This window comes from Desmodus rotundus, chromosome 3 (genome assembly GCF_022682495.2).
Source record: "Desmodus rotundus isolate HL8 chromosome 3, HLdesRot8A.1, whole genome shotgun sequence".
Lineage (NCBI taxonomy): Eukaryota > Metazoa > Chordata > Mammalia > Chiroptera > Phyllostomidae > Desmodus > Desmodus rotundus.
Genome location: NC_071389.1, coordinates 52,554,379 through 52,581,751, shown reverse-complemented (window position 1 = coordinate 52,581,751; position 27,373 = coordinate 52,554,379). Strand labels below are relative to the sequence as shown.

Below are 27,373 nucleotides of genomic sequence, written 5' to 3'. Positions count from 1 at the left end.
AGTGCCTCAGGAGAGTCAGTTTAAAGGGCCCACATGGACTTAGAAAATACACACCCACCCACTCGGGGAATCACCAGGTTCCCAGGCACCCTTCTAGTTGTTACCACCAGGGCAACAACTAGAAGGGTGCCAGTGGCACATGGGAAGGAGGTGAAGTGTCTAGAAACAGGGCAAGTGCCAGACAAGCCTCTGGAAGCCAGGCAGCATCTTTTTCCCCTCTCTGAGCACTCCTCCCACATAGAGCCACAAAGCAGTGAAGTGGGTTGCCCCACCCTGGCTAGTACCTTAGGCTCCTCTCCATTCAACTTAACAGGTGCTCTAAGACAGGCAAAGCAGCTCTACCTAATACACAGAAACAAACACAGGGAGGCTACCAAATTGAGGAGACAAAGAAATATGGCCCAAATGAAAGGACAGAACAAAACCCCAGAAAAAGAACTAAATGAAACGGAGATAACCAACCTGTCAGATGCAGAGTTAAGAACACTGGTGATCAGGATGCTCAAAGAACTCCTTGAGTACAGCAACAACATAAAGGAAGACATGAAGGTTATACTAGGTAAAATAAAGAAAAATTCACGGGCAGCCAAATGTGAAGGGAAGGAAGCTGGGATTCAAATCAACCATTTGGAACAGAAGGAAGGACTAAACAGTTATCCAGAACAAAAAGAAGAAACAAGAATTCATAAAAATGAGGAAAGTATCAGAGTTTTGGACATCTCCAACAGTGCCAAATCTGAATCACAGGGATGCTGGAGGAGAGGGGGAGAATAATAAATTGAAAACTTTTTTGAAAAAAATAATGAAAGGAACTTCCCTAATTTGGTGAATGAAATAGATATGCAAGTCCAGGAAGCACTGAGAGTCCCAAACAAGTTGGACCCAAAGAGGACCACACCAAGACACATCATAATTAAAATGCCAGAGGTTAAAGATAGAGAATCCTAAAAGCAGAAAGAGAAAAACATTGCTACCTACAAAGGAATTCCCATAAGATTATCAGCTGATTTCTCAACAGAAACTTTTCAGGTAAGAAGAGACTGGCAAGAAGTATTGAAAATGATGAAAAGCAAGGACCTACAACCTAAGTTACAATATCCAGCAAAATTATCATTTAGAATTGGAGGGAAGATAAAGTGCTTTCCAGACAAGGTAAAGCCAAAGGAGTTCACCATCACCAAGCCATTTTTACATGAAAAGTTAAAGGGACTTATTTAAGAAAAAGATATAAAACTATGAACATTAAAATGACAAACTCACAACTATCAACAACTGAACTTAAAAAAAAAACCCAAACAAACTAAGCAAACAACCAGAATAGTGTACAAATATAATGAAATTTAAGCATATAATAAAAAAATTAACTTCTCTTTGTTCTCAAAGATGCACATATGAATATACATTCATTTTATTTATAATTTCAAGGGATTCATGGGTCCACTTGAAGCCCTTTTCTTCTTCCTTAAGTTAGTTGATAAAAACAGGAATCTTATCATTTAGCTTACTAGTAGTTTTTATGCTGGCTCTAAAATCTCCAGAAAAAGTCTACTCCAGTAGGTAATAGTTCTGGTAGCATCTGTTACTCATTTTGTGTGTTTTTATATCTTCATACTTTAAGCAACCCCTTAAGCATTGGGAGTTGTATAAGATTCCCTTGAGGCCCATGAAGTGTTCAGTGATTCTGAAACAACATAAATTAGTCTAAGTGCTATTGTTATCATCTGTTATCGTAATTCCAAGTTTAAGATCTGTCTTAAAGACTAATATTTATGCAGATAAATATAATGTGAATAAGAAAACTATCTACAACAGTAATGTGTGATTTTCTAATGTGTAATTAGAAATAATATTTACTTATGCCAGATATGTTTTTCTGATTCTTATATTGCTACTACAGTATCAGACAAGATAATTTATAATTTGTATGTTGGTGAATATTTCAACCCCCACATGCGGCCATATTTCCCCCATTCACTTTCTCACAAGGACAATTCAAGTTGGCAAAACTTTAAAAATATTTATCAAATAAATAAATACACTAGTGGATGAAGGACCCTTCACTATTTCTACCATGACTATATGCCTCAGTTTTGCCCTGGAAAGTCTCAATTAATGCCTGTTGTCCAGGTGTCATTATTAAAAACAGAGCTTGAACAGTCTTGAATGTGTCCCAATTTGAATGATGTATAATTACACATTATGTACCATCATTAATTTCTGTCATCTGTCAGCCAATTTAATAGGAATGGATTGTCAAACTAGATTTACATAAATCTGAGCTCTTATCCTGGTATCAAACTGTGCTAATAATTTAAAAGATACAAATAATCAAAGAGGCTCAGATGAAATAGGGAGGGATCTAGGACATTAAGATGGGTTCTCCAGGTTATTTCTTCCCTTGAAGAACATGCGTCTACGGCCTAGCAAAATAAATGAAATCTCTAATGAGGTTTAGGGGTTTACCTCACACAGAGACAGATTTACATTATGAAACATTTCTGTTTAATATTTTAGAGAGTTATATAATTTATAGGATATTTTCCAGAGTGTTTATTTAATATAAACAATCCTTTAGCCACGCACCAGTCTGCTAAAGGCATTCAGAAGATAAGGTCTCTTTCTCCTAGAAACTATCATTTGTCTACCTTTTGGGAGTTCCAGTTGACATGGGATTAGATTAGAGTACCTGCCTTGTCCCTTTTCCCGTGAGCATCCACCTTATAAACAGCACGAAATGGATCATTGTTCAGGTAATTTAACTCCTTCCTCCCAACCCTCCAGGAGGTTTTGAAATTTAGAGATAATTTTAGTATACTGAGTTGTTTTTTTTTTACTACATTTTAGGTTATGACTACATATATATTTTTATCGGCTCTAGACATTCAAGTTTAACAGTAAATAAGGCACATAAAAACCCTTCCCTCGTGGAGCGAGGATATGAGTGGTACGATTATATGATATATTTCAGTGGAACTTCTGTAAGATGAAGTTAAAAAGCCTGCCTGTAACTTGTGAATGAGGATAGGTATTATATTGTCTCATTTATGTTATCAAATTATACCTGACAGCTTAACAGTTGATTGCTTTTGTTATAAATATTATCCAAAATACCTGTTTTACTGATTATTAGCTTGTAACAAATAAATGCACTTACCTTCTTTAACTTTGTGTACGGTTGATTGCTTTTGTTATAAATATTATCCAAAATACCTGTTTTACTGATTATTAGCTTGTAACAAATAAATGCACTTACCTTCTTTAACTTAAGTTAGAGCTATTACCCCTTCTAGTTTTTAGTTTAAATTGCCTAATCAAATCTTCTAATTTGTTTCTTTCTGAAAATGATGTGTCACTGCAGGTGAGATGTTTTAAAGATACATGATGCTTCACAAATGCCTATTTTATCTTATACTTTAAGAGATTTTTTTTCAGTGTTAGATATTAAACATATAAGTTACCTTGATTCACACTGAAATGACATTATCATACCAGGCAGACGTTATAACCCTCAAAGTGCATGTATGTTAAGGTTTTTTAACCCTTTACAGTAAGTATAGGTGAAAGAAGGGCCAATCCTCTGCAGCTATAGCAGAACAACATTTATATTTCAGACATAGTTATGAAGAAGTAAAAACAAATCCTTTACAAAAAGTGCCAACTGTTACATAAAACACATTTCTGAGAACAAAACTGCCATTTCCTATTCAGAATGTAAGGTCAAAGGGTTTGTTATTTGAGGGTCATTATATCAAAGTGCCTAGGATCAGATTTATACAATCTTCTATTTTGCTTTCATTACATACTTTGTCTTGCTCTAAAGCCACATGAGTCTGAAATGAAGACTCTAAAGGATATTTTATGGTTTCCATTGAAACACATTATATTTTCTGCCTCCAACATTTTTCTTTCAAATTCGTCTAATTTATCATATCTTGCTGATTTTTACTTCACTTGTGCTTTAGGCAATTTTAACAGTGGCTTTTTTTTCTCTTAAACTGTTTGCTAGAATGACTGAATTTGAGTCCCGAATATAAAATAATATAAACTAAATTACTTCAGATGAGCAATTAGAGCATATTCATGCATATAAAACTAGAAATCGTTGTTGCTGGATTTAAAATTAAAAGCAAACAAAAAATATTTTTATGTCAATATAATTGCTCTAATTAGTTTAAAATATTTTTTAATATTTTTACTACCAAGAATAAAAAGAGGCAGAAGATTATATGACAATAAAGTAAGTATAAGATGATGGAAAAAAGTAGACTTCTGAGTCAGATACATTTGCATTTATTTTTGGATTCTAATCAACAATGTCATATATTGTATTGCTCAGCTTCCCATGAAGTTATGTAGGAATTATGTGATTATTTATGTCCACTTGACTGTGAGCAAAAGTGAAATATCACTTCTGTGTGGAAACAATTAAGATCATCCTTCTGTCCCTGCTATGTGGATCTTGGAAGCCATGTGATCCATTAGCATATCTGCGAGGTCCCACTGACACACACTGGTTCTTAGATGAGAAAGAGGTGAATCCTTATTGTGCTAAGCTACTGAAATTTAAGGATTTATTTGAGATAGAAATTAGAATTAATTGTGTTCCTGATACAGAAATTGCTACCACAGCCAAAACCTTAACTATGGTATCATCTTAGTGATCACGTGAGAAAAGTGATGTCAGAGACTGGAACAATGGCCATCCAAGTTTTGTTGTAGCCAGTTGAAAAAGAGGGTGTTGATTGTACTAGGACTGTGTTTGTCAAGTAACCCAATAGAAAAAAGAGTTCCGCAAAGCAGCTGCTTTTCAAGGCAAAATGAGAGAGAATGGAGAGTTCAGAAATATGTGGTGTTGCGTCTGTGGAAAGTTGTCTGCTTCTATAGTTTCAAATAGTAAATCATGTTTAATATAGTCATAAATATAATACAAATTTAATAACATGTTGAGACAAAGATCCAAACCTCTTAGTTGAAAGTGATAACTCAGATCCTGGCCAGGTAGGTCAGTTGGTTAGAGCATCATCCGGATACACCAAGGGGGCAGGTTCGTTCCGTGGTCAGGGCACATAGAAGAATCAACCAGTGAATTCATAAATAAGTGGAACAACAAATTGATATTTCTCTCTGTATATCTATCTAATGATTAATAAATAAAAAATGAGAAAGAGAAAATGATAACTTGGGGCAGAGATTGGATTATGTATGTGAGATTCCTACCTATTGTTCCAGATAGCTTTTTTTAAAAAAAAATTTATTGTTATTAAATTACAGTTGTATGCCTTTTCTCCCCATCCCTCTACCTCACCCCAGCTGAACCCCCTTTCCTCCCCCACCTCCACCCTCCCCCTTGATTTTGTCCATGTGTCCTTTATAGTAGTTCCTGTAATCCCCTCTCCTCACTGTCCCCTCCCCATTCCCCCCCCCCGGCTATTGTTAGATTGTTCTTAACTTCAATGTCTCTGGTTATATTTTGTTTGCTTTTTTCTTCTGTTGATTTATAGTAACTTCATAAATTTCTAGAGTGAGAGAGATTAGAAAAAATAAAAAATAAAGCAGCCCTAGGTACTGCATATAACTCAAAATAATTTATTTTATAATTGAATTAAGATTGGTCTGTAACCTTTTATGTTTCAGGTGTGCAACATTATAATCTGATATCTGTATACACCACATTGTGCTCACCACCAAAAGTTTAGTTTCCATCTGTCACCATATAATTGGTCAATTATTCGTCTAGTCCTTTATTCATTTAGTCCTCCCCCTACTCCCCTTTCCTTCTGGTAACTACCAACCTGTTGTCTACCTCCATGAATTTGGTTTTGGTTTTGTTCATTTTGTTCTTGTTTTATTTTTCACATGTTAATGAGATCATATGGTATTTGTCTTTTTCCATATGACTATTTCATCTACCACAATGCCTTTGAGATCCTTTCAAATTGTCACAAATGGCAAGATTTAACCTTTTTTATGGCTGAATAGATTTCCTCTGTGTGTGTAAGTGTGTGTATTTCACACGTTCTTTATCTATTCACTTGTCTGTGGATGCTTAGGTTGTTTCCATATTTTGGCTGTTGTGAATAGTGCTGAAATGAATATAGGTGTGCATATATATTTTTGAATTAGTGTTTTTTTTGTTTTCTTTGGATACTCAGAAGTAGAATGGCTAGATTATGTGGTAATTCTATTCATAGTTTTTGAGGGATTTCTGTTTTTGTTTTGTTTTTTTTTAGTGGCTGTACTAATTTACATTCCCACCAGCAATGTGAGGGTTCCCTTTTCTGTGCATCCTTCCTAACACTTGTTGTTTCTTGTTTTTCTTTCTTTCTTTCGATAGCCATTCCAACAGATGTGAGTGACGTCTCATTGTGGTGTTGATTTACATTGCCCCAATAATGAGTGATGCCGAACATCGTTCCATGTCAGCCACCTGTATGTCATAATCGGAGGGCTATCTATTCAGATCCTCTGCCCATTTTTAAAATCAGGTTATTTGGTTTTCGGTTGTTGAGGTATCTGAGCTCTTTATATATTTTGTATATTAAGCCCTTGTCGGATGTATGATTTGCAAATGTCCTCTCCCATTCTGTAGTTTGCCTTTTCAATTTGTTAATGGCTTCCTTTGCTGTGCACAAGCTTTTTAGTTTGATGTAGCCCCATTGGTTTAATTTGCTTTTGTTTTTCTTGCCATTGGAGTTAGATCCACCAATATATTTTTAAGACCAATGTCAAGGAGCTTACCATCTATGTTTTCTTCTATGTGTTTTATACGTTCAAATCTTACACTTAAGTCTTTAATCCATTTGGAGTTAATGTTGTGTATGATGTAAGACAGTGGTCTAGTTTTATTTTTTTGCATGTGTCTGTTCAGTTTTCCTAGTACCATTTCGTGAAGGGATTTTCCTTTCTCCATTGTTTGTTCTTGGCTCCCTCGTAGTAAAGTATCTTTACGTATACGTGTGGTTTTATTTCTAGGCTTTCAATTCTGATCCATATGTCTGTTTTCCTGCCTGTACCTTACTGTTTTCGTTACTATAGCTTTATTGCGTAGTTTGAAATCAGGGAATAAGATACTTCTGGCTTTGTTCATTTTTCTCACAATTGCTTTGGCTTTTTAGGGTCTTTTGCAGTTACATACAAACTTTAGTACTACTTGTTCTATTTCTGTGAAAAACACTGCTGGGATTTTGATAGGGATTGCATTGAATCTATTTGTGTCTTTAGTTTATATGGATAGTATAACAGTGTTCATTTTTCCAGTCTATGTGAATGGACTATGTTTCCAATTCCTTGAGTTGTCTTCAATTTCAAAAGAATTTTGAATGCAATTACTGACACATTGAACTGACAGAAGAAAATAGATAAACATCTGAAATTTTAATGGAAAGGTATTACTAAAGAATCATAGTCTGAAATACCTTTGGCTATTAAAGACTTAAAGATACATTTGGGTCTGCAATCTTCAGCAAGCAGGAAGTGCACTGGGAAAGCTTTTGTAGCCTCCAAGGTAGGCAATTCCTCCGCCTGAGATATGGCCAAGGAGGATAATGAGAGAGGATGGACCTCCAGAAAACATAAGAATGTCTCAAAAAAAAGAAAGAAAGCAAAATCAAGGACTCATCCAGGATCCATCCATATCTTGAAGATAATGTCACAGGGTAAACCAGTGACTCATATGTGCCTCTTGTTCTTCCCATTTGTAGTTAGTCTTTCCCTGTTCAATCTTTGTATATTCAATATGTGTATGGAAGGGTGACACAGGATGCAGTTGGCTTGTTTTTTTTAAAGTTCATTAGTCTTTAGATGAAAACCGTACCCAGCCTGATTAAGAGAGTATTGCACACATCTTGAACTTCTTGACTTGATGGAACCTTCAGTTATCGCCCTTCAAGAGTGTGCTCTGTGTTTAGAAAAAAGGGAGCAAATGATATTTGGTAACTTGTGGCAATGATTTTTTTGTGCCTACAAAATATTCCACTTGTTTCTCTACATTTCCCAGCTTCCCTCGAAGTCTGGTCGGGACCCCACACTTTAATTCTGGTCTGTGGACTGTGACTTGAAGTCAGTGTGTCGCTTCTGGGCTGAGGCACTTAAGCTCACCACTCTGTCACTGTTTTGCTTCAGAGTCCTTGGGGATCTCACATTTCAGATGCTCTAGCTACATTATGGAGGAGGCATGCTCTGTGTACTTATGTCGGGGGTGCTTTAACACAGCGCACCCCCCCCCCACCCCGTCCGCTACAGATGAAGGATAAGTCTACCTACCAAGACATGATCTGCTTGGGGAAGAGAGGTGGCTGATCTCTCAAAGGAGAAGGGCCCAGAGCCTTTCTCTCCAGGGGCTTTTATTAGGTTCATTCGCATAGGAATGCAGATAAAGCTCATCAATCATTGTCAGCCAGTAAGGGTTAAACAATACAGGATTTACAGAGAACCTTGAGGGCTTATTCTGAGTTACAGCCAATTAGTTAGAGGGCCATAAAACTTTAGGCGCCAGACTCCTCTCAGGTCTGGACCCTTATCTTTTAAACTGAGGGTACAGATTAAGTAGGTTTCACAGGAATGTACATATTTTTCTTAGGCCTGATTCCCCAGGGAATCCGCCTCTCCCAGCACAGGACTGCACCACCCTCTGTTATTGCTTCAGGCTTAAGTCAGGCAAGGGAAGTAAAGCAGCCAAGAGATTAGGAGACTTTTTGCAGACAGAATGAGGACTCAGGCTATTTCAAAGCTGAGGGCCGAGGGTCCATAACCCCCTTTTGCCACAGCCCCCCGAGTCCTTCCCTGTGAGCTTATCCCTGGTGACCAGAGCCTGTTTTAGGTTGATCCTCCCTTGATGATTCTTACCCGTCATTGGCTAACTGGCCAAGCTCAGGGCCAAGAAGTGTGAAGTGGGCAGAGGTGGTACACCTGCCAGGGAGATAAGCTTTGTCTCCTTAGTGGCTTATGGTCCCAACTCTGACTCAGCCTTAACCATGGGGGGTTACAGCCTCTGAAACCAGGCAGGGCAGTTCCCAACATACTTAGATTTACATAAACAAGAAATCAACCTTTGTTATGTTAACTTATGATTTTTAGTTTTTTTCTGTTGTGACAGATAGTGCTAATTATACTAACCTTGAGGATTGCATTTTTTTTAGTCAAAAGGGTATACTAAATAGGTATCCTACAAGTGTGCTGGAAAAATTAAACGAGACAATACCTATGTAACACTTAGCATAAGACTTAGCACATGTCATACACTCAGTCATATAGTAAAATGTCTAGTACCTAGTGTTCATAAATGCTACCTGCTGTTACTGTTTTTGTTGTTTTTAAACTTCATGTACCCATAGGCTTGACATTTGTCTGTAAAAATTTACTTGGTGGTTTTACTGAGAAATTTATCTATTGCATGATAGTTTTTGAGAATTCTCAAAGAGAAGTGGTAAGCAATAGAATCCCATAGTGGATTACTAAATACAGATTATATCAAACAAGTCTAATTTTTATTATCAGTTGCAGTGTTAAAATAACAGTAATTTAGATAATGTCTATAGAGTCTATCTTGATTTCAAAAATAGCTTTAAGAGATAGTAATAACTTTTGGGATAAAATGGAAAATATTTAGACATGGGTAGTTTTTTCTAATGCAACAACAATTATGAATGAATCAGTGTTAACCTGGAATTAGGTTTTTAATGTAACATCTTGGCATCACCTTCTTTATTTCAATATTTTTAGGAGACCTAGAATAAAGTACAGGAGGCATGATTATGTATTTTATGAGGCTGGGGAGTTAGCTCATATTCAATGGAAGAATAGTATCATAAATATTGAGACTAAGCTTAATCTAGAAAGATAACATTTTATAAGAATAAGCATAAGTCTGTCATGTAAAGAAAACTATTTTAAGGAATACTAAAGGACACATGACTTAAAGAATATTCATGTGAAATAAGCTTAGACATTCTGTTGACCTGAAGCTTATTATGAATGAACTGTGTATTTTCATACTGTTCAATAGCTGGTGTATCTTTGGTCTTATGAATTATGGCATCTGGAATGAAATAAAAGCCTCTTATTTTACTCTAATGGCAGGCCTCTTAGTACTTGGTATTCAGATTATGATTTATTCTTTAACAGCATCATAGCAAACTGAAGCTCATTTAGGGAAGAATAATTATAGGGAGTTGTAATTAATAAGGAGGAGAGACTATTTCTTAATCTAAAAACTTTCTTAAAATTATAGAAACTCAAAATTAAAATGAGCTACTTCAAGAATTAGTGACATCTTTTACCGACTGTATACAAACAGAAGCATTTACTGAGATTATTATATAAAAAAACAATAAAATTAATTGGTGCGTTGTACTGAAAGTCCTCTGTAGTGCCGACTATCTTGTAATGGTCTGCGACTCCTTGACTGTAGATGCATTATCTTCAGGTCGCCACTGTTATTTAGACACTATAGGTCATCAGTTCTTTCAGGAGGTTTTCACGGTTCAAATTATTTTTAACATAATAGTAAGACATTTATCCTTTATGCACTCATTCTCTCATGTATATAAAGTGAAGTTTTTCTTAAGGTACACGATATGTCATAATGCCATGACTAATTTTAAAACATAATGACTTTATTGTATTATGCATTAATAAATAAATATTTCTTTAAAATGTTTAGTTTTAATGTTTTAAAATCTCTCTTATAGGAGCTATTTCTACAGGGCAAACAGCAAATTTATTCTCATGAGATGAGTAACTCTATTTTAAAATATATCATTGAAACCATTTGGAATCATTCCCGATTCTAATCTCAAGAAGAACATATCTATCTTTAAAACCTCTTGTATTATTTATTTATTTTGTATTACATGTCCAGAATACATGAATCTAGAGAGATGCGAGGCGGATTAGCAGTTGCCTCGGTAGGGGTGGTGGTAGACAGGAAGAGGGTGGAGCGGGGCTCTAACAGTTACTGCATTTCTTCTGGGCATGAGAATGTGTTTTAAATGTCTGTTATGTGGTGGTGATAGTTTCACAGCACTTAATGTGTTAGAACCATTGTGTTGTACAGTTTAATGCTTTAATGTTGAATTTTTATAGTAGTTAAATATATCTCAATAAAGATCTTGAGAAAAATCACACATAGACCTTTTTACATCATGCTAGCTGTTGACGGTGAGGATGGCTGTCGGAGATGCTGCTGGCACAACCACCACCATGTCATTGCAATCGCCCAGTTATTTCGAAGAAACTTCTTTAGTTGATATTCAAGCAACAATGTTTTAAGTATCTTACATGTTAGTGCAAAACTTATAAATATTTTTGTTGCTTTCATGTTTGCCGTGTTTTTTTCAATTTTTGGAAATTATAAGATTTTGTGGTTAGCAAGGCCTGCATTACACTTTTTCCCATGCAGAACATAGAAAAATAGGCTCCTGGCTAGCATTTCCACACAATACGTCTAATTGTCAGAACTGCATTAATGGTATTACGTGGGGAGAAAATTTCTTTATATCTCTGCAGCTTTCTATCCTGTAAGTCAGCCCCCAGTTTCCCGTGAAGTTTATTTGTGTTTTGTGACGACCTTGCATCATATCCTAGGCCATGTATATCACATCGTGTGCGTATGTGTAATGGCTGGGGCGGGGCAGGACCGCGGATGCTCCTGTGTCGTTAGCAAGGAAATCTCAAATGGAGGAAATAGCCATTGTGTCACCATAATTTCAATGACATTTAGGTTCTTAACAAGTCAAGGAAAACTCAGTGCATGACAGAAGTTGATGTCACTCAACTTGTTTTTGTTTATATTTACTTTTTTTCCTTTCCCTCCTATTCTTCTTTTCACCTGAACTCAAAACTGCCCCAAAGCTTACCACACAAGGCCATCTGCTTGTGTTAAGATGTCAGGCAGTTTTGCTCAAGAGAGCAACTCCTTCAGACCCATTGTGCACATTCAGACCATGCTTGCACTGACTTTCAATAGTCTTAGACCATTTGTTTCTTCACAGATGGCTCACAAATCTGTGATACATTGACAAGAACCAAACAAGCTCTGTTGACCACAAGTGGTACTGGCTTCTGTATTTCTGTGAGTTCTAAAAGTTTTATGTGACAGTTAAAACTATCTGCTGACCCTGGCCAGTGTGGCTCAGTTGGTTGGGCATCATCCCACAAAGCGAAAGGTTGCCATTTTGATTCCCAGTGAGGGCACATGCCTGGGTTATGGAGTCAGTCCCCAGTTGGGGCTTGTAGGAGAAGCAACCAATAGATGTTTCTCTCCCTCTCTCCCTTCCCCCTCTCTAAAAATAAATAAAATTATTTTAAAATTACCTGTTCAGGCAGTTGAGAATAAATTAATTACAATGTGGCCCAGTTGTTTCACTCTTAAATAGAGAACTTCATATGTTGTATAAATATAAGGATAACTTTCCAGCAAACATTTATTTTCATAAGGTAAATTGTATTTGAAAAATACCCTGTATTGAAGAATGCAGTTTGTGGAAATAATGGCTATACCTCAAAAATCATCTGGTATAATTAATAAAAACTGTAGAAAGGTGTTTTTTCTCAGCTTTTACCTGATTATTATTGGTAATCTTGTAAATGGAAAATAGTATTACTTTAAAATGATTTTCTTATTTATAGAATTACATATTTTAAAATGACATTATATTTAAAAAGTAAATTTTTTATTAAAGAATTTAAATATGACATTAGTAAAATGTTAGCTTCTGTTTGGACATGAAAGCTGTAAACTTCAGAAATAGTAATATGTAGACTATTTATTTAACCTAGTTCTCTAAATCTAATTTCTCCACAGTATTTCTTGTCTCAACAAATGGCATCGTCATCCTTTTGAGACCTGGGGTCATGCCTGTCATAGGGCCTCATCTCCCACATTTACACATGTACCTTATACACAGCAAGCGTTCAGTGTTATATGTATACATTTTCACATGCATTATATTGGCTATCTGACTCCTGTGTTTGGCAAAGGAAATATGTTTCTATTAAAGAAAGATGGTTAATATTGATAGAAACCAAGTAATTCTCGAAGAATTAAAAAGGAAAGTAAAATTTAGAGGGAAAATATTAGAAATTGAGGGAGTTTGAAAAAGAAATTTTATAGTTGTGATTACTGAATTTTGATTGAATTTTCAAGCTACTAAAATATAAATGCATATATGGAAAAATGGAGAGATAGATGAATTAATAGATGGATAAATCAAAACAACTCTAGGAAACTGGGAGCTATAAAGTTCTTCATTGAGACCATATATAATTTTAAGTATCTGCCATAAGGGGAAATCAGTCTCTATTACATTAGTAAAACACTGAAATTGAAACTTGAGATCTGAGATTGGATAAATGTTCACAGGGTCTTAGACATACTAGATATGTTATCCAAAAATAAATTAAAATAAAAGAATCAGTAACATATCAGGATGAATCACAATTGAAACAAATTAGAAATTAATAATTTAGGAAAAGAGAAAAATAGAAAACTCTAATATGACCACACATAGCAATTAAAACCCCTAAATGTCTACTTTAGATACCTCGTATAAATGGAATCATGCTGCGTTTGTCCTTCTGTGACTGACTTATTTCACTTAGCATAGTGTCTTGAAAGCCCATTTAATTTGTCATGTATTGCAGAATTTCCTTCTTTTAAAAGACTGGACATATTCCGGAGTATGTTAATGCCATATTTTCTTTAGTCATTCGTCTGTTAATGGAAACTTAGGTTGTTTCCACACTTTGGCTATTGTGAATAGTGCTGCAGTCAACATAAAGTGTTAATATCTCTTTGACATCCTGATTTAATTTTTTTTATAAATTTAAGAAGCGGGGTTTCTGGATCACATAGTAGTGCTATTTTTCATTTTTTGAGGAACCTCCATACCGTTTTCCATAGCGGCTGTATCACTTTTCATTGCCACCAACAGTGTGCAAAGGTTCCAGTGTTTCCACATCCTCAGAAACACATGTGGTATCTGTCTTTATAATAATACCCATTGTGACAGGTGTGAGCGGATACCTCATTGTGGTTTTGACTTTTACTTCCCTGATGATTAGTGACAATGAGCATTGTTTTTCACATATTTGATAGTCATTTGTGTGTCTTTGGAGAAATGTTTAATCAAGTCTTCAGTCCACTAAAAAATGGAATATTAAGTTTTTTTACCATTGAGTTATAGGAGTTCCTTATATGTTGGAGATTAGCTCCTTATTTTATATATATAAATATATATATTTGTATATAAAAATATATTTTATATAATATAATATAAATATATGATACACATAATATATAAAAATATATGTGTAATATATTATATATATTTTTATATAATCAGTTAAATGTATATTTAAAATATATATAATATACAAAATATAAATATATATATTAAAAACATTTTCTCCCATTTTGTGAGTTACCTTTTCACACTGTTGATTGCTGTGCTATGTAGTAGCTTTTTAATATAATGTAATCCCACTTGTCTATTTTTGTTTTTATTGCCTGTTTTTGGTGTCACAGTCATGAAATTATTGTCAATACTAAAGTCATAGTGCTCCCCCTCTATATTTTTTCTAGGAGTTTTATAATTTCAGGTCTTATATTTAAGTCTTTAATCAATTTTGAGTGATTTTTTTGTGTACAGCATAAGTTTCCAATTTCATTCTTGTGCATGTGGAATTCCACTTTTCGCATCACTATTTGTTGAAGAGACTATTCTTTCTCTATTGTGTATGCTTGGTACCCTTGTCGGACGTCAGTTTATTGCTTATGTGTGAATTCATTTCTGAGTTCTCTATTCTTTCCATTAGCCTGTATGTCTGTCTTCATGCCAATACCTTACTACTGTGTTTTGATTACTGTAGTTTCATAATATATTTTGAGAACAAGGAGTATTATGCTCTTAGTTTTTTCTCAAGACTGATTAATCTATTAGTTGTTTTTTGTGGTTTCATATGAATTATAGAATTGTTTTTTTTTTCTATTTTTGTAAAAAATGCCTCTGAAATTTTGATAGAGATTGCATTGAATTTTTAGATTGCTTTGGGTCGTGTAGACTTTTTAACGACATTGATTCTTTTAATCCATGAACACAAGATATCTATTTATTTATGTCTTCTTCATTTTCTTTCATCAATCTCTTCATGTTTTCAGTGTGAAGATCTCTCACCTGCTTGGTAATATTTATATGTAAGAATTTCATTATTTTGATGCGATCATACTGGGATATCTTTTTCAGATGGTTTTTTGTTAGTGTATAGAAATGGAACCGATTTCTGTACGTTGATTTTGTATTCTGCAACTTTACTCAATTTACTAGTTCTAAGTACGTTTTGTCTTAAGAGTTTTCTAGATATAAGATTATGTCTTCTGCAAATAGGGACAGTTTCACTTCTCTCTTGATTTTATTTCTGGCTTCCTTAGACTCCAAGTTAGGTAATCCTTATCAGTCAGTAGTTTTTCAAGCAGGGATTCAGTGAACCAAGATCCTCCCCACTTGTGTATCTGCCATCTACTAGGGCCCTATCCTTATCTCTGTGCATCAAAAGAAGAAAGAAGGAGGAGGCACATTTGTTTCTTAATAGATATGGACTGGAAATGACAGATACCTCTCCTGCCCACGTTCTGTTGGAGAGGACTTTGTCTGGTGGCCACGAGGATAGCAAAGAAGGCTGAGAGATTTGGTTCCTTTGTGTGTCCAATGAAGGGAAAAACAATGTTGTTGGCAGCTATTAGTTTCCACCAGAGTTGAGAAAAACAAGGTAAAACAGATTGTGAGTTCTCTGCAATTATGAGATAATAGCCATATGGAAAAATAATATGAATGTTTAAGTATAAGATACTGCTTTTGAGTCAGTGCAAGTTAAATAATTTAAAAAGACAAGGTAATGCAGGAAACATAAGAATCAGTGCATTTCTGTGTTAAAATGTTTCAGTGGATTTTTTCTTTCCAAAATCACTATTAAATCACAAATCGAAGAGGAACTTCAGTTGGGAAAAATGCTTCTTTTTTAATATAAATAAATGCTTCTTTATTTAATACAAATAAATAGCATGTTTTTGTGGATTTTATTAATGTATTTTTCAAAACAGTTGAGACAGAAATTAAACTGTGCTTAACCCTTGTGTAATGTACCGCATTTGTCTGCTACGTGATGCAGGTGAGGAGCCTGAACCTGAAACCGAGGACGAAGGATTGCATGCCAGTTTCAGGGTATCAGTGTTGAAACCACCCATACACTCTTCAGGTTCATTGAAATATGCTACAGTATTGAAAGAGAAAAAACAAGATTCTTTTCCTACATATGCCCAGCTATTTCCTACCACTGATCAAAAACCAGTAATTAAAAAAACACACATGCCGTTGGAGAAGAATGCAAGAAGAGAGTTTCTTACGGCACACAGAGCTAGCATAAAACTCAAAACACTTTGTGATATTGATAAATACGACTTAGAGCAAAAGAAGCAGGATAGCCATAAGGAAAAAGTAACAGCTGTGACGAAGGCTCAGGCTGCGGAAGAAAAAGCCAGCCTAACCGTTCAGGAGACTTTGTATAAGAAAAAGTGTGCTGCAAGGAAACAAAGGGCAGAAGATGAGAGGGCAATTCAGGCTGGTTTATACCGACTTTGGCAGGACAGAGTCAACTACCTTGAGAAAGTTAGAGAAAGGAGAGCTTTGTTTTTAGAAGAAAAAGAGCAAAAAGCTAAAGAACGTTTACTAATTCTACAATTAAATAATGAGCGCACTGTTTTGACCAAAGGAATAACTAAAATTGACAGATTGAAGAAAAATGAAGTTCTCTTAAAAGAGAAACGTCTGATTGTTAAGAAAAAAGTAGAAGCAGAAAAATATCAAAGGAATTTACTTAAATACAAGAAGGAATTTAGGTAAGTACAATTTTGATATAATAGAAATGTTTAAGTCAATTTCATGTGAATATTGCATACTAAATGTTGAGATCTAATAAACTGTACTTTATAACATGGTATACCTTACTCTGGAAAACAGAAATGGACAAATATGTCTTCATATATTGCCAAAGATGATACAACTCAATGATATTTCCCCATCCCCACCCTTATCCAACAAAATCTTCTTAATTAACGTTTCTTCTAACTGTAAAGAGCATGATCACTAGCCTCCTGACCAGTGCCAGAAACTCAGTCTTTTGCAACTCAGTTTCCCTTTTTGCCAACATCTAATACGTTTCCCTATTCATTTTACTTCTAAAAGGAATATCAAGCGGATCCTTCTTTTTCAATCCCACTTCTCTTAAACTAATTCATGCTCTCATGGTTCCTCTAAGAATTCACATTATCCTTTCAGTTGAGACCCCTATCTCCATTCTCCAACTGTTCTTCAACCATATCTGTTCTCCAGCCTACAAACTTAAACTATCTTTTACATTAAGTTCTTATCATGTCATTTACTTCTTAAATATGTTGATACCTTGCAATTGTCCACAAAATCTAATCTCCTCTGAGCGGCATTTCCACTCAGAGGACAGACACCGTGCTCTCTTCCAGTCTGCCGAGACCCATCTCACTAAATCGTATGCTATGACCTCCTTGCTCTTCCCCGAGCCTCACTCTTTGCTGCAGACAGACCCCATCATTCACCACTCCCTACTCAACTCGGTCCTTTCTTCTCCCGAAAGTCTTACTGATTCTATCCCCGTTTTTCCTCAGAATATTTACTCTTGAATAGCACTACAGGCCCATAATATCTCTGTTGCCTACATATTATGCAACGGAGACTCTGTGTTGTTGAGCGAATGTTATTTTGAAGTGTTGGGATTGGTGAAGGGGTAGTGCCCACAGGTGAGGGGGAAGCACAGCAGTAGTAGCTGATGCTCAGCTGAGTGTGACTGTGTTCCCCTTTTTGCCCCGTGACGCAGGGCATGAGCTGGACAACCACTGACAAAATTTATCCTTTTATTATCTAACCAGCTGAAATGGTACATTCACTATCACTCTCTCCCCAACTGCTTTTCTAGTCTGTTAGCCCTTTGCATTTGGTGTTGCTCCCATGCAGTTTTTAAAAATCTCAATTGTAAGTAGTTGTACGAGGGCTTATATCAAGTTAGCTTATGGAGACCTTTATAATTTGGCCCATTGTTCCAGTTCAGTGCTTGGTACAATAGTTTCCAAAAGTCTATTCAATAATTATTTATTGAAGAAAATAGATAAAAATCACAGTTTTTAAATTAATGGTTGTATGTGTCAATAAGTCCATTTGGGCCATATAATAGCCTCTGGTATGGACAAATGTTTTTTATATCTTTGCACTCAATACTTTAGCCATTGGAATGAGAAGCAATACATTTTTTAAAAATTTTGTTTATTTATTTTTAGAGAGGGGAAAGGAGGGAGAAAAAGGGGGAGAGAAACATCCATGTGTACTTGCCTCTCAAGTGCCACCTACTGGGGACCTGGCCACACAACCCAGGCATGTGCCCTGACTGGGAATCAAACTGGTGCCCCTTTGGTTCGCAGGCTGGCACTCAGTCCACTGAGCCACACCAGCCATGGTGTGCATTTCTTCTAAATGTTTGTAAACTGAAGATATATAATCAAAATTATTAAATATATACTAAAATATAATTAACCAACCTATAAATAGCTTCACTAGTCATTAGAATAGGTATCTATCTTAGAACAAGTACTTAATTTTATTACAGTAAATTTGTCCTGCCTTTCATTTTCTGACCCTTTGTAATCACTGGCATTCCTACAAAGGAGTACTTACTTACCTACATTTCAAATCATTCAAATAGTAATTCACTCCCAGCTGTTGAGCATGCCAGGTGATGTAGGGACATAACGTTGGACCACAGGAAACAGAAAATCTAGGTCACCAGGCAATAAGACTTCCTGAGTGAAATAATAACACAGGCCATAATAGTATAAAAACTATCAAGGTACAGATTTAAAATTTAAATAAATAGGTGAGAGCAATGGAAGGAACCTTCAAAGAGAAAGCTTAATATGAACTTATCAATTCATTTTAGTTCTCTCCCCCCATACAAAAATTATGAAGATATTCTTGATCCTCTAAGAACTCACAGCCCAGTGGCAAATTTAAGCATACATTTGAATTATTGCAGAGAAGGAAAATTACAATTGTTGATTAGAATTTGGAAAAGTAGAGATATGAGGGGAAAACCTTATCTGCAGAGAGGATGAGCAAAATCGGAAAGTTCAGAATAGGTGACAGGGAAAGGAATGAGCTAGTAAACATGGCTTTACCTATATTTACCCAGCAGAAGGTTTATGGAGTGGAGCAGTTGAGGTGTGAGTGCTTAAGAAACATTAGATTGGATTGTCTAGGACCTCGAAATCCCACTGGGCAGTCTTATGGTAAAGGCCATTAGAACCCTACCAGAAAAAACAATCATTGCATTTTAAATATGCATTTTACCACAGAACCTTCTTTTTAGGAAATATCTGAGAACACTAATCCTCAGAACACACTTGGGACAAACATGTCTCAAATGCAAAAATATTTAATTGTTCCATTATGAAGATTTTTTAATTTTAGACTAAACCTAAATGAGGAGATTATAAAATTTTGTACTGATTCAAAATACTTTAACCTACATGTAGTAACTTTAAATTTTATTTGTTGTGAAAGATTTCTACTGAGGTGTTGTTGGCATAGAATATATTAGTTTCAGATGTATAGCATCCTGCTTTGTTTTTTTTCAGTTTTCAATTATTTTATTGTTGTTCAATTACAGTTGTATGCATTTTCTCCCCACCCCTGTACCCCACCCCAGCCAAACCCACCTCCCTCCCCTGCTTCCACCCTCCCCCTTGGTTCTGTCCATGTGTCCTTTACTGCTTTGTTATTTTTATATAATGATCACCGTATTAAGTCTAGCAAACTTCTGAAACCATATATAATTAAATTTTTTCTTGTGATGAGAACTATTAAAATTTATTCTCTCAACACTTTTAAATATGCCATAGAGTGTTATTTATGAGAATTTTTCAGAGCTATTCTATCAGCAACTTTCAAATATTCAATACAGTATTATTAACTATAGTCACATGCTGTACATTACATCCCCATGACTTGTTTATTTTATAACCGTAAGTTTGTATCTTTTAACCCCCTTCACCCATTTTACCCTCCCACCTCTGGAACCACCAATTTATTCTCTGTATCTATTTGTTTGTTTGTTTTAGATTCTGCATGTAGCTGACATCAGATGGTATCTGTCTTTCTCTGTCTGACTTGATTCACTTAGCATAATGCTGTCGACTTCCACCATGTTATTGCAAATAGCAGTGTTTTCTTCTTTCTTACGGCTGATGATATTCATATGAACTCATCACATTTTCTTTACAAAGGATATTTTAAGAATATAAAACCATGACTCATATAAATATAAAATGAACATGCAAAGTTTTATTTAACTCATTAATTAATGAAGAAACTAGTAAGACATTACAACCAATTCAAGTGAGAATTCTAAGAGCAGGCATATAAACAGGCAGTCAGAAACATCAAAAATGAACTTAGTCATTATCCTCTGGCAATAACTGATTGTAACTGAACTGGACAAAACTCCTTTACATTTCTATAGACATGGATTATTTGCATTACATGTAGCTTTTCTCAATTTACAGAGCTGTAAAATAGCACAAAGAGATTGAAATACACAGATAACTCTGAAGGGTACACTAGACGGTGCACCCAGTATTTTTTTTAACTCTTTCAAAGTTTCTCACACAATTGTTTTCCTGCTATTAGATTTAAGCTCAACAGCCAACTGTTTTATCCTGGTTATATTTTAAGTGGTCAAACTATGTAAATACGTACATATATTTCAAGCTTATCTAGAAATACTTGAGAACATTATAGCTGCCTATTTCATTTATATTTATAAATGCCATCATTTACAAAAAAAATAGTTTGTACTAGAAAGGGGCATCAAGAAGAAAACATTTGCCTTTCCTGTTTATAACTAGCAATTTTTAAACTATTTACTAAGGTACTTTATATAATACCTTTTTAAGCATAAAATGTTTTATGTTTTTCTCTGCCATACTTTATAAACAATTTTTATTAATGTATACTCTGTGTGTGAAAGATTTTTGGAAATAATTTTCCTATAACTTAATAAAAATATTTTGGAAAAGAGAATGAAAGCTAGACTTTTATATTAAAACACAAATATAGTACAAGTCAGTGTTAGGGAAATTTAATCAGCTTAGTTTTATCACAGCAAATTGAATGTCTGGCCATCATTAATTTGCAGAAGATACAGAGTCAAGTGAGCTTCCTAATGTATCTTAACTGAATTATCTTCCCTTGTAAACTGCTGCAAAGATACTATCTTTGAAAGCACACAGGAATAAGGTTACATGGTGTTGTCCTAAAAGGCATTATTAAGTTTTATTATATTTTCAAATAAAGCTAGAATATCAGCAAACAGAAAAGAGCTATGACTCAAACAATAAAAAAAAGTAGAGTCTGCCTAGAGACTTTAGATTTTTAAAAAATTTTTTCTGGTTCAAATACTTTACCTAAAAGCATTCTAATGAATGTCAATAACCAGTAAAGTCACTACTGAGAGAGTGGCTCCCCGTGGCTGCTATTGAGTGAGCAGGAATGGAAGAAGAAAGGGGAACTATAAATCTCTAGTTTAGGAAATTGATAAAATACCCACAGGGGCATTTAAGGATGACTTAAAATGAGACTTTGAATTGAAAGAACTTATGCACCAGCTAAGCTGGTCATAAGTTTTCCACAATATTGTTTCCCATATTCTGAAAAACGGATGGTACTGTTCAGGGCAGAGCAACAGGCTGTCCGTTTTGAAGTCAAGCATCAGTTAGTGTGAAGATAACGGCACAGGAGGCAGTTACCCAATTACATCATCTGCTTGTTTGTATTTTGGTCATCAGTTGACCTCCTAGACTACCTTCTTCATTCACCGTGGTCTTTATATCTTGATTTATAAAGATTTTCTCCCCCAACTTCTACTTTAATCATGGTTAACTCCTAAATTCATGAGAACAGCCCTCTCGATTGCCTAACCTAAACACATTTGGATCCCAGCAACCTTTAAAGTAATTTCCATCAATATATAAAACAACCATCATCACTTGGAACTGCCTTACCTCTTTAGTTTGAAACTCTTATATACTTCCTTATGGCTAAATTCTTTTATCATTTTTAATTCTTCTTTTACTTTTACAACATGTATTCTTCAAAGATAGGCCTTGTGTATTTTTGTTTAGCTTGTGTCAAAGTATTTTATAGGATTTTTTGATGGTATTATAAATGGAATTTATTTCATAATTTTATTTTCCAATTGTTTGATCCTGATACACTATATAATTACAATAAATTATTGTTTCTCTTCAATTCTTTTAAATAGTTTTTTTTTTTACATTTTGTCCACAGTTTATAATTGTTATCTGTGGGAGGGCTATTTCAATACCTTTTTAGACTTAATCAGTACCCTTAATTACATTTGTAAAGTCCCTTTTGAGGTGACTTACTTTGCTACATGTCCAGACAAGATTATCTTCCAGAGCTCCAGACCCAATAGTTGTAGCTAATTTTCATTGAGTGATTGTTACATTCTAGGCATTTCTCTAAAGTTTTTAAATGTACTAGGTTATTTATTTCTTACTAAACCCTGTGAATTGAACTCTCCCATCTAAAAGATGAAGAAAATGATACAGACATAGCTTAAAATAACTTTTCAAAAATCACAGAATCAATAAATTGCAGAACTGGGTTTCAAACCCAAGCAGAATGGCTTCACTCCCTGTTCTCTTCAACACAAGCCCTTGCTTCTCTATATTCTACTCCCTTAGGGTCACCCCAGGGGTAGCTGAGCTTCTAACATTCCACTTTACAAAAACAGAACTCCCATCTCTTCCCCCATCTAGTTGTTCTTCCTACGTTTTCTGTCCTGATGAATGCCACTATTATTTGCCTAGTAAAAGGAATTATAAAATGTCAGTCATTCCTCTAAGGATTTTAAATATGTTAATTCATTTGGTCCTTTACTAAATCCTATGAGGGGGATTATCCCCCTTTCCAAGATGAAGAAAATGGGCAGAGAGAATGAAAATAACTTCTCCAAAATCACATAGTGAATAATTTTTAAACTTTCTAGACTTCGGCCCCATTTTCACTTCCCAAATCCAGATTCCGAGTTCCCCTAAGTATGGATAAAGAACACCGTGATCTAGTCAAACTCTGTTTTTCTGGGCTCATCTGCTCTACTGTTCTTACCAGAACTGTATTGCCCAGGCCAGTAGAGCGCTGGCACTTCTGGGAGCCTGGCGCCCTGCATGCCCTCGCTGCTTTGATTGGACCCTGGAGCCTCCTCCTCTTCCATTTGCCTCTCCTCCGGACTATGTTTTCTAATGTCTTCAGGTTTCACTCTGTCCTGTTAGGTAGTGCTTTTGTTATGGTATTATAGCGTTTTATTTGTATTTACATACTTTCACTTCTCTTTCTATAAGCTTTTCATGTATCATGTCATATACTTAATCTTCATGTTTCTAGCATCTAGGGAGTATGCCAAACATTATAATACACAGCTGTTGAATGAATGAGAATGAATGAATAAATTCTTCTAAGTCCCTTGACATTTCCAGGTTTGACAGTGTGACCTGGCTCATCTTTCTGTAACTTAGAGTGTGTGTTAGTTTCCTAGGGCTGCCATAACAAAATACTACAGACTGGGTGGATTGTCCAGCAAAATATTTTCTCACAGTTTTAGAGGCTAGAAGTCCAAGATAACGATGTTGACAGGTCCAGTTGCTCCTCAGGCCTCTCTCTTGGGCCTGCGTGTGGCTGCTTTTTACTGTGTCCTCACACGGCCTTTGTCCTGCGTGTGTACATCCTTGGTGTCTCTTCCTCTTCTCATATTAGACTAGGGCTCACCCATATGTTCCCATTTCAATTTAATTACCTCTTAAAGGACCTATTCTCCAAATACAGTCGCATTCTAAGGGACTAGGATTTAGGACTTTGACACGTAAATTTGGAGGGAACACAGTTCAGTCAATAACAGAGACCTAGAAGAAGCTTGGATTTAGTGAGTCTTAAGTAAAAGTCCTGCAAACCACAGCATAGTCTGGTTTAGATGCCTTTTTGGGAATGTAAGCCATAGTTTGTATAGATTCTATTACAGCCAGTAGAGATCTTAGAAATATTGACTTAATAATATGCCCTGGCTGGTGTAGCTCAGTGGATTGAGCACCCGCCAGCAAACCAAAGCGTCACTGGTTCAATTCCCAGTCAGGACACATGCCTGCGTGGCAGGCCAGGTCCCCAGTAGGGGGTGTGCAAGAGGCAGCCACACATTGGTATTTCTCTCCCTCTCTTTCTCTGTCCCTTCCCCTCTGTCTAAAAATAAATAAATAAAATGTTAAAAAAAGAAATATTAACCTAACACGGATATTAGTGAATGTTATAACAAAATTGTATGTAATAAATGTTCTAAAAATATAATAAATATTATATATTTAAAAATTTATTTTAAATCTTTCAGCAAACTAAAAAAAATAAGTGAAGTTTTATCTTATTTCCTGTTTGCATATGTATATTTTGACTACATTGAATTATTATTAACAATTTGAATGTTGTGGTTTTAGTAATTTAAAGTGTCTTATTCTATTACCTTTCTTTTTCCTCTTAGGGCTCAAGAAGCATATAAAAGACACTGTGAAGAAAAATTTGTTTTAGATATGCTTGGCTTCCAAAAAGCTTCTGAAAGATTACAAGATGCTAAAGCAAGAGTAGCCGTTGTGAAAGCAAATTTACTCCTAAAAGTTCCCAGTGGAATGACAGAATGAACCAATGCCAGTTCACACCCCAGGGTCATTTTGAATTAGGGCCATTATTTTTTGGTTAAAAGACTTTGAAATAATATGATGAAAGAAGAAATACTCTGTGTCACAAGATGGATTTGTATATAAATATTTCTAAAATATAAAAAGTAATGAAAATGTTTCTCTTACTGTTCATAATTTAAGTTGAATCAAGTTGACTTGTCACCCCCCAAAGGTTCCTTGTATATCCACATGCCCGAGGAGCAATTAAACTGATCTCCTTTATTGCAGGAACTATTGTAAAACACGTTGCCTGCATTGTTTCATATCCAGAGTGGAGCAATTCGTAAGCTGTTTTCAGTTTTCCTGGCAATGTCACCATAGTTGTTTCTGTCCCAACTGCTGAGTTTTATTAAGACACTGTGTACATTAGTTTCATTACCTGCTTGCATATATTTAATTATATTTTCTGTTTATTTTGTTAAAACAATATCTGAATTGTTTTTCAAAATAAAGTTTTCACATCTACAGCAGTCATTCATGCTCTTACATTCAGAAAATTTAAAATATGAAAGAGAAGTTAAACATTCCGGTTAACTTTCTTAGTTATTGTAAGACCTTCTATATTTATTTTTGATATGTTTGCCTTTGCATATATGGAGCAAAAAGAGGGAGAAGACATATAATTATCTAATTGTGATCGTGAAGTATACAGAAATGGCACATACTAATTTTAAGTCTATCGAATACTTTGTCATGGTATCAAATTGGAAAAATAAAGAACATTATTAAAAAGATGTAAAATATTTTGTAAATTTTTAGTCACTTTTTAATAGTGTTTTCATTTATTTAGTAAATAAATGTGTCACTATTATTATGACATTGCTCACTTAATAAAATCTAATGCCATTCAAAATTTCTCTTTAATACTCATCAACTATAAAGGAAGTTTTTTAAATTCTCTAATTTTATTAGTCTATGGTAAATTTCCCAAAACAAAGTGTTTTGTAACAACAGTTAATCAGTTGTGGTTTTATGCTTGACCGCTAAAAATTCTGGTAGCAATGTTCTAAGTTTTTTGTAGAACAACAGCCATCTATTTAAGTCCGTGGTGCCAGCTTCCACTTTCCTGTTAATCTGAAGATAGCTAATAATTTAGTCATCTTAGTATTTCTGATGATTCTTCAAAAAAAAAACAAAGGGAGATACGGTGAGGTGGTAAAAAGTGTGACAGGTGTAGGTTCCCATAACAAGCTAGATAATCTTTGTTACCCCAGTTTTTTGTTTTGTATTTGGAAAGAATACATACATTTTTTGGAATTTAATGAAAATAATAATCCATGTCATGTAGTATTGTTATGAGACTAAAATGAGAAAAACACATAAAGCGACACAGTGCCTTCCACAAAATAAGCACTTAACAGAGGGAAGTGTGAGCAGTGGAGGTGGGTGTTTTCTCTGAGTAGCTCTCAGAGGGTTCGTCAGCTCTCCATGTAAGACTTCAGGGAAACCATCAAGAAGTAGCAGGATTCTGTGTGTGATATAGTTGAACATGCAATTCATTCATTCAGTCAGTACCTGTACCGAATGCTTGTTTGTCATCCTGAATCTATGCTCTCATTCCATTTGGGCCTTTTATAACTTTTTGCACAGCAGATTGTCAATAATTTCCTTGATTATTTCCACTCAACTGTGAGCTTCCTAAAGGCAAAGATCATTTTACTCATCTCTCTGTTTCTATTACTTTGTACTGAGGCAGATATTATATTACACTTAGTACCTTTACATTTATAGCTCTGTTTCCCTATTTTTGTGGTGTTACAGGTCAGTCTCATGACCTTTACTGCCTCTTACTGTGTATATTTTGAAGAATCAAAAGTCTGTATCTCTAGGTTACATCTTTAGTTTTAATAAGTTTCCTACATTTCCAAATGTATGCTCGACATCTCTAGTTTGAAGGCCTTAAATGTTTAAAAAATCATACGTTACTATGGAAATCATTATTTTAAAAATAATTCCCTAATCTCTAATCTTGCTTCTCCTCTAATATTCCCAAACTCCCATAGATTTGTAACCAGCTAAATTGTTTCCCATATTAAAAGTTTAAAAGATGTCCTTCCCTCTTTTATCTCACCACATCTTACAAATATGAAGACCTATCAATGTTACCTGCACGAGGTCCCCATGACTGGCCGGCTTTCATCAGACCTATTTTCTATTTCTCCAGGACACAGTCTATATTTTCCAGCCCACCTTGCACAGTTCATGGAGTCCCAGAACTGAATTCTGACCCATGGAATCCGGGTACAAGAGATCGGTACGCCTTCCAGTATGTACCATGAACTACCCCCATGACCTTTCGTGTGTTGTGGCCACCTTGAAAACCACACGTTAAAGATACGCTCCTAAGCCACTGAATGCAGTGTGATCAAGCACATCTCTTTTGTTTCTTACTTAATCCAAAAGCAAATGCAATTATAGTGAAGGCTTTGTAGCCCCATTAATTACCCTATGCCAGCAGCTAATCATGATTTAATCAATAGGAAACTTTGTACCACAACT

General features: G+C 35.1%; 1 protein-coding gene across 3 annotated transcripts in view; it reads left to right on the top strand.

Annotated features, from left to right (window-relative positions):
- LRRIQ3 (leucine rich repeats and IQ motif containing 3) overlaps window positions 1–25,560 on the top strand; it is a 96,102-nt gene extending 70,542 nt beyond the window's left edge. For all 3 annotated transcript variants that reach the window (XM_071220941.1, XM_024565585.3, XM_045199634.2), the window contains 2 exons: window positions 16,165–16,891; window positions 24,679–25,560. In XM_071220941.1, coding sequence (XP_071077042.1) covers window positions 16,165–16,891; window positions 24,679–24,835 — 884 coding nt within the window. In that variant the 3' untranslated portion in view covers window positions 24,836–25,560. The remainder of the gene's footprint in view (window positions 1–16,164; window positions 16,892–24,678) is intronic.
- Window positions 25,561–27,373: the final 1,813 nt, after the last annotated feature.